This window comes from Ranitomeya imitator, chromosome 1, assembly GCF_032444005.1.
Source record: "Ranitomeya imitator isolate aRanImi1 chromosome 1, aRanImi1.pri, whole genome shotgun sequence".
NCBI lineage: Eukaryota > Metazoa > Chordata > Amphibia > Anura > Dendrobatidae > Ranitomeya > Ranitomeya imitator.
The window spans coordinates 121,638,178-121,653,703 of NC_091282.1; the positions used below are offsets into that span (position 1 = coordinate 121,638,178).

Sequence of the window (15,526 nt, forward strand, 5' to 3'; positions counted from 1 at the left end):
CTGGACTGGAGCCTTTGTCATGTGAGTAGTCATCGTCAACTAAAAGGGGCTCTGGTCCAAAGCTGAAAACTGGTTTGTGTATCTTCTTTCTGCCTCAATAAAGTATTGCATCTGGACTCATCATCGACTTGGAATTAATTTTCCTTCGAAGTTGACTGCTCACTCCTAAATTCCTACATCCTCAACTCCTTAGTTATCCTGTATTTGGGGCCCCTACAGATGCTGTGGGACCTACATATCAAAGTGTTTACATCAGAAAACTATTGTAAAACAATTTAAATAGTCACATCATTTTTTGCACAATGTGGAGTTGTGCACAAATGTTAAAATTTTTACAGTTTTCACCAATTTAAAGTAGCTTCTCCGAAATGGGTGGTACTTGGGAGGAGCCAGAATGGGACAGGGCTACGCTCGCCTGTCAAACCTATGGAAAATCATGGCTTTTCTTACTACAGAAATGTTACTCCAGTTACTGACTGGATTAACATTGCTAGCAAGGCTCACATCACTGAGAAGATGCCCATTGTAATTAATTTTGGGCACATTATTCCTGCCCACCCCTAATTAAAACTGACATACTAAACACCAGTCTTAATGAATGTGCATTTGACCGTTTCCCTGGAGACCTTTTATGACCTCAGGGAACACATGATATATTAAAAAAGCAATAAACTACAAATAAAAACTAAAAACCATATTGCCAGTCCAAATACACACCGTTGTATGCCATAATCTGAGACATTACATATTATATATCAGAATTACCAAAATTAGGGAGCCAATTCTAATACTTGACTGTAAATTTGAAAAAGTAAAGACTAATGAGTAGTAATGAACTAACGCGTTTGGATAATGTGTTATCCGAGCATGCTCGGGTGTTGTCCGAGTATCTTGGATTTGCTCAGATAATATGTTTAAGTCCCTGGGGCTGCATGATTTGTGGCTATAGACAGCTGCAACACATGTAGGGATTGTCTGTTTTTACCTGGTATAAAATGTGTAAAAGAGCTTCCGTCAAAAACATAATTTTTTTTACATCTAATATGACATAGTGACTTTTGGCCTTTTTTAGGCACCAAGGTTGGGTACAACTACAGTCACCTACGTGACCTGTTAGTATCTATTGAAAGACATGGACTTGCACTTAAAGCACCATTCCAGTTTTTTTTAATTTCAGCACTGGAGTGGTGCCACTAATCTAAGTTCCCAGCCCCTAGTAATATACTGTACTTACCAGCCACCGTCTTCTAATGTTATTGGCACCGATCCGGTTGTCTTCTGGAGGTTGTGACTTACCGGATTGCTCCAGTGTTGTGATCCAGAAGTCACAACTCAGTGTAAGTCTATGAGAGCCAGAAAGAGGTCAGAACAAAGCTCATAGACTTCCACTGAGACCTTGTGACCGTTACCTCTGAGTTGCGGTCACTCAGAAGTTGCGGTCACAAGATGGTGGCACGGGACTGGATTGGTGTCTGGAAGACCTGAAGACAGCTGCTGGTAAGCATATTACTAGGGGAAGGGAACTTGAATTACTGGCACCACTCCATCCCCGAAGGAACTGAAGAAAACGCTGTAGTGGTGCATATTATGCCTACAGGAAAAAGGTCTTAAAGGGAACTTGTCACCCCCAAAATGGAAGATGACCTAAGTCCACCAGCATCAGGGGCTTATCTACAGCATTCTGTAATGCTGTAGATAAGCCCCCGATGTAACCTGAAAGGTAAGAAAAAGAGGTTAGATTATACTCACCCAGGGGCGGTCCCGGTTCTGTTCGGGTCCGATGGGAGTTGCGGTCCGGTCCAGGGCTCCCATCTTCATAGCATGACGTCCTCTTCTTGTCTTCACGCTGTGACTCCGGCGCAGGCGTACTTTGTCTGCCGGAGCCGCAGCGTGAAGAGAAGAACTGAACCGGGACCGCCCCTGGGTGAGTATAATCTAACCTCTTTTTCTAACCTTTCAGGTTACATCGGGGGCTTACCTACAGCATTACAGAATGCTGTAGATAAGCCCCTGATGCTGGTGGGCTTAGCTCATCTTCCATTTTAGGGGTGACAGGTTCCCTTTAATAGCTTCTGTGTAAGTACACAAATAGTACAAAGAGGCCATAAAATCAAAGTCAGACTCTTGTGGCAAGAAAGACCTTGTACCTGTTTGACACACTTCCATTTCATTTCTTGGATTCCCTTCCATGAAGTGGGTCATCCTCAACTTTTCCGTTGTCCTGTGGTCACATAAGAGTGATATCTCATCCATTTGACAGTGTATATAGAATTCTTGTCACAACCTACATACAGTATGTTATTTTGGTTTAAGTACATCACATTTTAAATCCTATACATGTAATCTATATTTGGTGTTACTTTCAGGAATGGCCTTCCCTGCCGATATCTTGGAGAACTGTAGCCATGATGAGCTGGAGAGTCTTTCAGAGGATTATTTGTCTTATCTTCGATGTGCGGACCCTGATAACCCAGAGTATTTATCATCGCGGGATGGAAGAGAGGTAATTTATACATAGATTACGTTATTATTTGGGGGTTTTTTCATACGTGGAAATCGCTGATGAATCACACTGATGGATAAACTGGACACTGACGAAATGCTGATGAAAATTGGATTAATCACACAGATGAAACCCTAACCATTTTTTTTTTCGCTTACAAGGAAAGTCATGGATGACTGAATGAGTCTGTATGGCAGTACTCCTGCTTTAGTGGTCAGGTCGTTTGCTTTGGTTTTATCGGCATAATATCTTTATTGAATTCCCTTATAGATGGTACTTACAAAAAAAGTATGTGTCCAGAAACCAAAAAATATATAAAGCAGTCATAGTAAATATTTGATATGTGTTGATCATTATTGGATTTTTTTCTAGGTGCCAATCAGTCTTAGTACAGTAGGGTATGTGCCACTTTATGGAGGAGATCAAACACACAAAGTTCTGGCTCTTTTTGCACCAGAAGATCCACTGACAGGTAGGTAATTTTTAATTACTTTTTTTTCCGCATAGACATTTTTTATGTAAGTCACAAAGGTTGCAGCAGGTAATGTTATATTCAAAGATCACACCATGCCATGAAATAGATCTTTTAATAAAGTGCCACTTTTTTGCAAATTCCTGGTAAACTTTTCTGTTACATTTTTTTTCTTTTAAGCACTTTTCTTTTTTTGTTGCTTTTTTTTCACTACATATTTCAAAATACAAATTCAAAATGCGAAATTATTTTTTTTTTCCCCCATTTTGTGACTTTTTAACACAAAAAGTCCCACATTTTGCAAAATGGCTCAAAATTTAATACACAAAAAAGAACCCTTGTCTACATAAAGTAACTCCAAAGGGAGACTGGAGTACATTTATGCTAAATTTTGCTTATTAAAAGTCGCATTTGAGGAACCAATCCTAAGCATATGTAAAACAGACATTGAGATAAAAATCTGAAATCTAGCAAACTAACAAAAGACAGCTTTAAAAAAGGCGTAAATTGTTTGATGAATTTTTCAGTAATTGAGACGTTTTCATGACGAAAACCTGGCAAAAATGCAGTGATAAACCTGGCCATATGTTCATATTTGAATCCAGCAAGCATATTAGGGGTTCTTGTTACTTGTTGGCATTAATAGTGGAAAAAGCTCGTTTTTGTATCTGCTGGATTTTTAAAGGTGCTATTGAAAAGAAATTCACATCAGATGTTGGTAACAACTAGTGATGAGTGAGTGTGCTCGTTACTTGGGTTTCTCTGAGCATGCTCGGGTGGTCTCCGAGTATTTCGGCGTTCTCGGAGATTTAGGTTATGTCGACGCAGCTGCATGATTTGCGGCTGCTAGACAGCTTGAATACATTTGGGGGTTGCCTGTTTGTTGGAATCCCCACATGTATTCAGGCTATCTAGCAGAAGCAAATCATCCAGCTGCGTCGACATAAACTAAATCACTGAGCATGCTGAAATACTCGGAGACCACTCTTGAGAAATTGGAGTAACGAGCATACTCGCTCATCACTAGTAACAAACCATCTAATCCACACAGGCAAATAAATCAATGTATAGATGTCCACGCAGAGGCGTAACTACCACGGTCGCAGCAGTCGTCACTGCGACCAGGCCCGGGGGTTCAGGGGCCCGGCAGGTCAGAGGCACGCCGACTGTTGTGAATTCTGTGGCAGAGCTCCCTCCTGTGGTCACAAGTGGTACTTCGGCTGATTCTCTCTGTGAGCTTCCGTTGGTGGAGGAGAGTGGTACTGCGGCTTCTGAGTTTCCTTCCTCAGGTGATGTGGTGAAGTCGTTAGGTGCTGCTCTATTTAACTCCACCTAGTGCTTTGATCCTGGCCTCCAGTCAATGTTCTAGTATTGGACCTGTTTCCTCCAGGATCGTTCCTGTGGCCTGCTGCTCTGCATAGCTAAGTTCCGCTTTTGCTATTTTGTTTTCTGTTTTTTCTGTCCAGCTTGCTTATTTGTTTTTTCTTGCTTGCTGGAAGCTCTGGGACGCAGAGGGTGTACCTCCGTGCCGTTAGTTTGGTACGGAGGATCTTTTTGCCCCCTTTGCGTGGTTTTTGTAGGGTTTTGTGTTGACCGCAAAGTTACCTTTCCTATCCTCGCTCTGTTCAGAAAGTCGGGCCTCACTTTGCTAAATCTATTTCATCTCTACGTTTGTCTTTTCATCTTAACTCACAGTCATTATATGTGGGGGCTGCCTTTTCCTTTGGGGTATTTCTCTGAGGCAAGGTAGGCTTATTTTCTATCTTCAGGCTAGCTAGTTTCTCAGGCTGTGCCGAGTTGCATAGGGAGCGTTAGGCGCAATCCACGGCTGCCTCTAGTGTGGTTGGAGAGGATTAGGGATTGCGGTCAGCAGAGTTCCCACGTCTCAGAGCTCGTTCTATGTTTTTGGGTTATTGTCAGGTCACTGTATGTGCTCTGACTTCTATGTCCATTGTGGTACTGAATTACCTTATCATAACAGTACTGGAGGCCAAAAGTACTAATGATTCTCAATAGAGGGAAAAAAGAAGTTCTGAGACCATTTTTTTTTCTCTGCACTGTGTTTTGCCTTTTTTTTCCCCTAGACATTTGGGTGGTTCAGGACACAGGTGTAGCGATGGACATTAAAGGTCTGTCTTCATGTGTGGATCAGCTCACGGCAAGAGTACAAAATATTCAAGACTTTGTGGTTCAGAATTCTATGTTAGAACCAAGAATTCCTATTCCTGATTTTTTTTTTGGAGATAGAACTAAATTTCTGAGTTTCAAAAATAATTGTAAACTATTTCTGGCTTTGAAACCTCGCTCCTCTGGTGACCCAGTTCAACAAGTTAGGATCATTATTTCTTTTTTACGTGGCGACCCTCAGGACTGGGCATTTTCTCTTGCGTCAGGAGATCCTGCATTAAGTAATATTGATGCGTTTTTCCTGGCGCTCGGATTGCTGTACGATGAACCTAATTCAGTGGATCAGGCAGAGAAAAATTTGCTGGCTCTGTGTCAGGGTCAGGATGAGATAGAGGTATATTGTCAGAAATTTAGAAAGTGGTCCATACTCACTCAATGGAATGAAGGTGCGCTCGCAGCTATTTTCAGAAAGGGTCTCTCTGAAGCCCTTAAGGATGTCATGGTGGGATTTCCTATGCCTGCTGGTCTGAATGAGTCTATGTCTTTGGCCATTCAGATCGGTCGACGCTTGCGTGAGCGTAAATCTGTGCACCATTTGGCGGTATTATCTGAGCATAAACCTGAGCCTATGCAGTGCGATAGGACTTTGACCAGAGTTGAACGGCAAGAACACAGACGTCTGAATGGGCTGTGTTTCTACTGTGGTGATTCCACTCATGCTATCTCTGATTGTCCTAAGCGCACTAAGCGGTTCGCTAGGTCTGCCACCATTGGTACGGTACAGTCAAAATTTCTTTTGTCCGTTACCTTGATCTGCTCTTTGTCATCTTATTCTGTCATGGCATTTGTGGATTCAGGCGCTGCCCTGAATTTGATGGACTTGGAGTATGCTAGGCGTTGTGGGTTTTTCTTGGAGCCCTTGCAGTGTCCTATTCCATTGAGAGGAATTGATGCTACGCCTTTGGCCAAGAATAAGCCTCAGTACTGGACCCATCTGACCATGTGCATGGCTCCTGCACATCAGGAGGTTATTCGCTTTCTGGTGTTGCATAATCTGCATGATGTGGTCGTGTTGGGGTTGCCATGGCTACAAGTCCATAATCCAGTATTAGATTGGAAATCCATGTCTGTGTCCAGCTGGGGTTGTCAGGAGGTACATGGTGATGTCCCATTTCTGTCTATTTTGTCATCCACCCCTTCTGAGGTTCCAGAGTTCTTGTCTGATTACCGGGATGTATTTGATGAGCCCAAGTCCGATACCCTACCTCCGCATAGGGATTGTGATTGTGCTATCGATTTGATTCCTGGTAGTAAATTCCCAAAAGGTCGACTGTTTAATTTATCTGTGCCTGAGCACGCCGCTATGCGGAGTTATGTGAAGGAGTCCTTGGAGAAGGGGCATATTCGCCCGTCATCGTCGCCATTAGGAGCAGGGTTCTTTTTTGTGGCCAAGAAGGATGGTTCGCTGACACCTTGTATAGATTACCGCCTTCTAAATAAGATCACGGTTAAATTTCAGTACCCCTTGCCGTTGTTATCTGATTTGTTTGCTCGGATTAAGGGGGCTAGTTGGTTCACCAAGATAGATCTTCGTGGTGCGTATAATCTTGTGCGTATTAAGTGAGGCGATGAATGGAAAACTGCATTTAATACGCCCGAGGGCCATTTTGAGTATCTAGTAATGCCATTCGGACTTGCCAATGCTCCATCAGTGTTTCAGTCCTTTATGCATGACATCTTCCGAGAGTACCTGGATAAATTCCTGATTGTGTACTTGGATGACATTTTGATCTTCTCGGATGATTGGGAGTCTCATGTGAAGCAGGTCAGAACGGTGTTTCAGGTCCTGCGTGCTAATTCTTTGTTTGTGAAGGGATCAAAGTGTCTCTTTGCTGTTCAGAAGGTTTCATTTTTGGGGTTCATCTTTTCCCCTTCTACTATCGAGATGGACCCTGTTAAGGTCCAAGCCATCCATGATTGGACTCAGCCGACATCTCTGAAAAGTCTGCAAAAGTTCCTGGGCTTTGCTAATTTTTATCGTCGCTTCATCTGCAATTTTTCTAGTATTGCTAAACCATTGACCGATTTGACCAAGAAGGGTGCTGATGTGGTCAATTGGTCTTCTGCTGCTGTGGAAGCTTTTCAAGAGTTGAAGCGTCGTTTTTCTTCTGCCCCCGTGTTGTGTCAACCAGATGTTTCGCTTCCATTCCAGGTCGAGGTTGATGCTTCTGAGATTGGAGCAGGCGCTGCTTTGTCGCAGAGAAGTTCTGATTGCTCGGTGATGAAACCATGCGCCTTCTTTTCCAGGAAGTTTTCGCCTGCTGAGCGAAATTATGATGTTGGCAATCGAGAGTTGCTGGCCATGAAGTGGGCATTCGAGGAGTGGCGTCATTGGCTTGAAGGAGCTAAGCATCGCGTGGTGGTCTTGACTGATCATAAGAACTTGACTTATCTCGAGTCTGCCAAGCGGTTGAATCCTAGACAGGCTCGTTGGTCGCTGTTTTTTGCCCGTTTTGACTTTGTGATTTCGTACCTTCCGGGCTCTAAAAATGTGAAGGCGGATGCTCTGTCTAGGAGTTTTGTGCCCGACTCTCCGGGTTTATCTGAGCCGGCGGGTATTCTCAAAGAGGGGGTAATTTTGTCTGCCATCTCCCCTAATTTGCGGCGGGTGCTGCAAAAATTTCAGGCTAATAAACCTGATCGTTGCCCAGCGGAGAAACTGTTTGTCCCTGATAGGTGGATGAATAAAGTTATCTCTGAGGTTCATTGTTCGGTGTTGGCTGGTCATCCTGGAATCTTTGGTACCAGAGAGTTAGTGGCTAGATCCTTTTGGTGGCCATCTCTGTCGCGGGATGTGCGTTCTTTTGTGCAGTCCTGTGGGATTTGTGCTCGGGCTAAGCCCTGCTGTTCTCGTGCCAGTGGGTTGCTTTTGCCCTTGCCGGTCCCGAAGAGGCCTTGGACACATATCTCTATGGATTTTATTTCAGATCTTCCCGTCTCTCAAAAGATGTCAGTCATTTGGGTGGTCTGTGATCGCTTCTCTAAGATGGTCCATTTGGTACCCTTGTCTAAATTACCTTCCTCCTCTGATTTGGTGCCATTGTTCTTCCAGCATGTGGTTTGTTTACATGGCATTCCAGAGAATATCGTTTCTGACAGAGGTTCCCAGTTTGTTTCGAGGTTTTGGCGAGCCTTTTGTGCTAGGATGGGCATTGACTTGTCTTTTTCCTCGGCTTTCCATCCTCAGACTAATGGCCAGACCGAACGAACCAATCAGACCTTGGAAACATATCTGAGATGCTTTGTTTCTGCTGATCAGGATGACTGGGTGTTCTTTTTGCCTTTGGCTGAGTTCACCCTTAATAATCGGGCCAGCTCGGCTACCTTGGTTTCGCCGTTTTTCTGCAACTCTGGGTTCCATCCTCGTTTCTCTTCAGGGCAGGTTGAGTCTTCGGACTGTCCTGGTGTGGATACTGTGGTGGATAGGTTGCAGCAGATTTGGACTCATGTAGTGGACAATTTGACCTTGTCCCAGGAGAAGGCTCAACGTTTCGCTAATCGCAGACGCTGTGTGGGTCCCCGACTTCGTGTTGGGGATTTGGTTTGGTTATCTTCTCGTCATATTCCTATGAAGGTTTCCTCTCCTAAGTTTAAACCTCGTTTCATTGGTCCGTATAGGATATCTGAGGTTCTTAATCCTGTGTCTTTTCGTCTGACCCTTCCAGATTCTTTTTCCATACATAACGTATTCCATAGGTCATTGTTGCGGAGATACGTGGCACCTATGGTTCCATCTGTTGATCCTCCTGCCCCGGTTTTGGTGGAGGGGGAGTTGGAGTATATTGTGGAGAAGATTTTGGATTCTCGTGTTTCAAGACTGAAACTCCAGTATCTGGTTAAGTGGAAGGGTTTTGCTCAGGAAGATAATTCCTGGGTCTTTGCCTCTGATGTCCATGCTCCCAATCTTGTTTGTGCCTTTCATATTGCTCATCCTGGTCGTCCTGGGGGCTCTGGTGAGGGTTCGGTGACCCCTCCTCAAGGGGGGGTACTGTTGTGAATTCTGTGGCAGAGCTCCCTCCTGTGGTCACAAGTGGTACTTCGGCTGATTCTCTCTGTGAGCTTCCGTTGGTGGAGGAGAGTGGTACTGCGGCTTTTGAGTTTCCTTCCTCAGGTGATGTGGTGAAGTCGTTAGGTGCTGCTCTATTTAACTCCACCTAGTGCTTTGATCCTGGCCTCCAGTCAATGTTCTAGTATTGGACCTGTTTCCTCCTGGATCGTTCCTGTGGCCTGCTGCTCTGCATAGCTAAGTTCCGCTTTTGCTATTTTGTTTTCTGTTTTTTCTGTCCAGCTTGCTTATTTGTTGTTTCTTGCTTGCTGGAAGCTCTTGGACGCAGAGGGTGTACCTCCGTGCCGTTAGTTCGGTACGGAGGGTCTTTTTGCCCCCTTTGCATGGTTTTTGTAGGGTTTTGTGTTGACCGCAAAGTTACCTTTCCTAGCCTCGCTCTGTTCAGAAAGTCGGGCCTCACTTTGCTAAATCTATTTCATCTCTACGTTTGTCTTTTCATCTTAACTCACAGTCATTATATGTGGGGGCTGCCTTTTCCTTTGGGGTATTTCTCTGAGGCAAGGTAGGTTTATTTTCTATCTTCAGGCTAGCTAGTTTCTCAGGCTGTGCCGAGTTGCATAGGGAGCGTTAGGCGCAATCCACGGCTGCCTCTAGTGTGGTTGGAGAGGATTAGGGATTGCGGTCAGCAGAGTTCCCACGTCTCAGAGCTCGTTCTATGTTTTTGGGTTATTGTCAGGTCACTGTATGTGCTCTGACTTCTATGTCCATTGTGGTACTGAATTACCTTATCATAACAGCCGACACAGCAGAAAGTTAAAATCTGTTGCCATGCAGGAGATTCCTCCCGCACGGCAACAGACAGACCTGACCTCCACCTGACTTGCCAGTTGCACACACACATCAGCTCAGCAGCCGACATCTGAACTGTTAGAAAGGAAGAGCTGAAGGACCTGTGGTGACATCATCATTATCATAGATCCTTTACCATTTACCAGCTCCGCCTCCTGATCACATGACGATGACGTCACTACAGTTCCTTCATCTCTCAGCAGCAGCTCAGTCCTGGTTGTGTGCAGCTCGTGTTCTCTGGTATCAGCCAGCAGCAGATTTCTGGTTCCTGCCGTTCCGGTGAGATGTGGAGTCAGATGGGACAGAATGTGGAGTCAGATGGGGCAGAATGTGGAGGCAGATTGGGCAGAATGTGGAGGCAGATTGGGCAGAATGTGGAGGCAGATGGGGCAGAATGTGGAGTCAGATGGGGCAGAATGTGGAGACAGATGGGGCAGAATGTGGAGTCAGATGGGGCAGAATGTGGATTCAGGTGGGGCAGAATGTGGAGTCAGATGGGGCAGAATGCGGAGACAGATGGGGCAGAATGCGGAGACAGATGGGGCAGAATGTGGAGACAGATGGGGCAGAATGTGGAGTCAGATGGGGCAGAATGTGGAGGCAGATTGGGCAGAATGTGGAGGCAGATTGGGCAGAATGTGGAGGCAGATGGGGCAGAATGTGGAGACAGAATGTGGAGTCAGATGAGGCAGAATGTGGAGTCAGATGAGGCAGAATGCGGAGACAGGTGGGGCAGAATGCGGAGACAGATGGGGCAGAATGCGGAGACAGATGGGGCAGAATGTGGAGCCAGATGGGGCAGAATGTGGAGGCAAAAGGGGCAAAATGTGCAGTCAGATGGGGCAGAATGTGGAGGCAGATGGGGCAGAATGTGGAGGCAGATGGGGCAGAATGTGGAGTCAGATGGGGCAGAATGCGGAGACAGATGGGGCAGAATGTGGAGACAGATGGGGCAGAATGTGGAGGCAGATGGGGCAGGATCATGGGCAGGATGTGGATTTGGGTGGAAAATATTTTGGCGGGGGGGGGGGCATTTGAGAGTTTGCACTGGGGCCCATAACTTTGTAGTTACGCCACTGTGTCCACACATTAAGTTATGTGTAATAATGAGAAAAGACACAGGGTAAACATATTAAACACGCTTATTGAAACTTATTAATCCCTCGTACAAAAGTCTTTGTTGGTAATGACCGCTTCAAGACGCCTTCTGTATGGAGAAACTAGTCTCAGGCATTGCTCAAGTGTTATTTTGTCCTATTCTTCCACACAAACAGTTTTCACATCCTGAAGGTCCCCTGACCTCCTTCTCTGAACTCTGAGCATTTGTTCCTTCCATAAATTTTCTATTGGATTGAGGTCAGGTGATTGGCTGGGTCATTGTAGCAGCTTTACTTTCTTTCTCTGAAACCAATTGAGAGTTTCCTTTACTGTGTGTTTGGGATCATTTTCTTGCTGAAATGTAAACTGGTATTTAATCTCGATCATCCTGGTGGATGGCAGCAGATTGTTATCAAGAATGTCTCTGTACATTTGTCCATTCATCTTTTCTTCAATTATATGAAGTTTGCCAGTGCAGTATGCTGGAAAACAGCCCAACACCATGATGTTCCCACCTCCAAACTTCTCTGTTGGTGTTGTGTTTTTGGAATGATATGCAGTGCCCTTTGGCCTCCAAACATGGTGTGTGTTATGGTATCCAAAGAGTTCAATTTTGATCATCTGACCAGGCTTACTAACAAACACCCTTTAAAATGTAACTTTTATTAAATGCTAGATAAAATATTAAATCCCACTAACGATGAAGGGGCAATTGTGTTGAGTGTCAATACAAAGAAACACAAAAATCCAAAGGTAAATTTATAAAAAGACTATTGAGATTACTCAGTTGTTTTTGCTAGATGATGGAATGATATCTCTGCCAAAAAAATCTGCACCTAATCTATATATATATCAAAAGGCCTATAAGACCTTATCCACACAATAACACAAGATAGGAATAATCTCACAGTATATGTCCAGATGTTTATAGCAAGCTGAACAACCTTAGCTATATTTTTGTTTGAGGTACTGTGTGGATAAGGTCTTATAGGCCTTTTGATATATAGATTACCGTAGGTACTGATTTTTTTTACAGAGATATCATTTCAATATCTAGCAAGAAAGACTGAGTAATCTTCAATAGTCTTTTTATAAATTTACCTTTGGATTTTTGTGTTTCTTTGTATTAACACTCAACACAATTGAACCTTCATCGTTAGTGGGATTTAATTTTTTATCTAGTTTTTAACAAAAGTAAAAAATTTTTTTTAACTGTTTATTTTTGAAAAATTTTCCTTTTTCTCATTCAAATAACATCATAAACATAAGTATAGTTGTAGGAAAATTAAGCAAAACAATGCACAACATTTTAGATGTTTCTTCCAGTGGCACAGTGCGCAGCACTGCTGCTCCTGCTAAACTTAGGGCAAACATCTAATGCATCATCTAAGAGTAGGTGGGGTGCAGGGAAGGGATAGGGAAAAAGTCAGCGAGGGGAAAAGACACAGAAAGAAAGAAAAAAGGCACGTAACATCAGTTGGTTAGCTTAGTTACATAGTCATCCCATGGAGCCCAGATGCGATTGAACAAATCAAGTTGATTATTAATACAGGCCGTAAGATTCTCCATACGTCTCATTTCCTTAATCTTCATCCGGAGTTTTTTCATAGAGGGAGCTGATCTTTTCTTCCAGTACGAGGCTAATAGACACTTCGCTGATGTTAGGATATGGAGGAGCAGCCTGGCAGGGCCCTTTGTCATGGGCACGGCGGGAACATTAAGCAAAAAAGTCACAGGATCCAGAGGAATCTCTACATCTAACACCTGAGAAATCAACCCCTGTACTCTCTTCCAGAATGGGTGTTTGTTAGTAAGCCAGCTTTTATTTACCTTTTTCTTTATCTTATTGTGTAAGACAGTCTCATCTGACCAGAGTATATTCTCCCAGTATTTTACAGGCTTGTCTAAATGTTGTTAAGCAAACTTTAAACACACTTGAATGTATTTTTTTTGTTCAGCTTGGTGAGCGTGCATACAGGCCATGGAGCTTATTGTTTTCTTTGAAACATTTGTACCTGCTCTTTCTGGGTCTCCACAGGTAGTCCTTGGCTCTTGGACAACTCTTCTGATAATTCTTTTCATTCTTCTGTCTGAAATCTTGCGGGGAGCATCAGGTTGCGGCCAGTTTATGGTGAAATCATGTTCTCTTCACTTCTGGATTAGGCCCCAACAGCACTCACTGGAACCTTCAGTAGTTTAGGAAATCTTCTGTAATCAATGTCATCAGTATGTTTTGCAGCAATAAGGCTGCAAAGGCTTTGAGACAGCTCACTGATTTTATCCATCATGATATGCTTCTTGTGTCTTATTTTTATAGGCCATCAGTTGAACCAGCTGATATTATTTTTGCTTTCTAATTACTGATAGATTTCAGCTGGTGTCATGACTTTTTACACCACTCTTTCTTAATGTGTTCAATGCTTTTACCCTGTGTGATTTCTCATTATTACACATAACATAATTTATGGAAATCAGTGGTTTGATTCTTTGCCTGTGTGGATTGGATGGGTTGTTAATGATATCTGGTTAGAATTTCATGTCAATAGCACGTTTAGAAATGTATTTACTTAAAAAATCATTATTACACTTGCTGTATATGGAAAAAAGAAGATTGCGCATTTTGGCATATACTTTGTCAGTCCTTTTTGCACATAGAGTTAAGTATTGTTAAAGTTGTGTAGCAAGATTGACCCTTTCCTCTTTAGGGCAACAAGGATACGTGCCTAACGATTCCAAGTATACATGTGTGAGAGTGAGCTGGGGGAGATAGCTTTTGGCTTTGGTATTTGGCTTAATTTAATGAAAAGATTGTCCTACAACAGGAGAAAGTACAATACTGAGACAAAATGTCCCATAAGGAAAATTGTTATTATGGGCACTATGATGTACAGAATAATACCCATCCAATTCAGTATACATTAATTCTACTTCTACAGCTGTGGCACTACATCTTGCACACCAGTGGTGGACAATTGAAGACGTTGTTAGGACATCAAACCCTTCCCGGGAGGGTCTTCAGCAGGTAAGAGCCTTATCATAATCTACAAATCAGTGTTATATTTCCTCTTCAAGAAGTTGTTTGGTGTAAAATACATATATTTTTACATAATTCCTTATGTAATGGGGTGGTTGAGTTATTTAAGTATTTCTTCATTCCCGACTGTCACCTGTAAGGAATGACTTTCGCTCTGTAGGATCCTTTATTACTTGGACAGCCCATTGAATTTAATAGGAATTTAGTAATTATTGACTGCTGGTGCAACAAACATATTCCATGTAATTAATGGAGGTCAAAGCAGCAGGATACAATGTAGTCAGCATTTTAGCAGATCGGTACATTACACAACGCTGCAGGTTGTTTAAATAATTCATTATTGGCTTGTGCCACATGGCTGTCATGCTCACCTGTTTTTGGGAGGACCACAAGGGTTTTGGAATATTGGGTATGTGGATTTCAATGGGTCCTTACCAGTATATTTTAATAGGATATTATTTGGGGGTGGATTTAATGTTACTCATTATAGATATGGACTAGCTGAAGAGCCCGGCGTTGCCTGGGCATAGTAAATATCTGTGGTTAGTTATAGCACCTCACTTCTCTTATTTTCCCATCACGCCTCTCATTTTCCCAATCACATCTTTCATTTTCCCCCTCACATCTCTCATTTTCTCCCTCACACCTCTCATTTTCTCCCTCACTCCTCTCATTCCCCCCTAACACTTGTCATTTCAACCTCACATCTGTCATTTTCTGATCACTCCACTATTTTTCCTCACTCCTCTCATTTTGCACTCACACCTTTTCATTTTCACCTCACACCTCTCATTTTCACCTCATCACCTCAGTATATACATGTTTGTCATCTCCCTTATATATAGTATACATCTGTATGTCATCTCCTGTATATAGTATATACCTGTATGTCATCTCCCCTGTATATAGTATATACCTGCTGTGTGTCATCTCCCCTATATATAGTATATACCTGAATGTCATCTCCTTCTATATATAGTATATACCTGTATGTCATCTCCTCCTGTATATAGTATATACCTGTGTGTCATCTCCCCTGTATATAGTATATATCTGAGTGTCATCTCCTCCTGCATATAGTATATACCTGCATGTCATCTTCCATATATAGCATATACGTGTATGTCATCTCCTGTTTATAGTATATACCTGTATGTCATCTCCTCCTGTATATATATGTACCTATATGTCATCTCCTCCTCTATATAGTATATACCTGTGTGTCATTTCTCCTGTATATAGTATATATCTGTGTGTCATCTTCCCTGTATATAGTATATACCTGTGTGTCATCTCCTCCTGTATTAGACCTCGTTCACACGTTATTTGCTCAGTATTTTTACCTCAGTATTTGTAAGCTAAATTGGCAGCCTGATA

The 15,526-nt window shown here is 42.9% G+C and overlaps 1 protein-coding gene across 8 annotated transcripts in view; it reads left to right on the plus strand.

Annotated features, from left to right (window-relative positions):
* FAM169A (family with sequence similarity 169 member A) overlaps window positions 1–15,526 on the plus strand; it is a 189,777-nt gene that overhangs the window by 69,833 nt on the left and 104,418 nt on the right. For all 8 annotated transcript variants that reach the window (XM_069750319.1, XM_069750351.1, XM_069750337.1 and 5 more), the window contains exons 2-4: window positions 2,367–2,503; window positions 2,876–2,975; window positions 14,052–14,137. In XM_069750319.1, coding sequence (XP_069606420.1) covers window positions 2,367–2,503; window positions 2,876–2,975; window positions 14,052–14,137 — 323 coding nt within the window. The remainder of the gene's footprint in view (window positions 1–2,366; window positions 2,504–2,875; window positions 2,976–14,051; window positions 14,138–15,526) is intronic.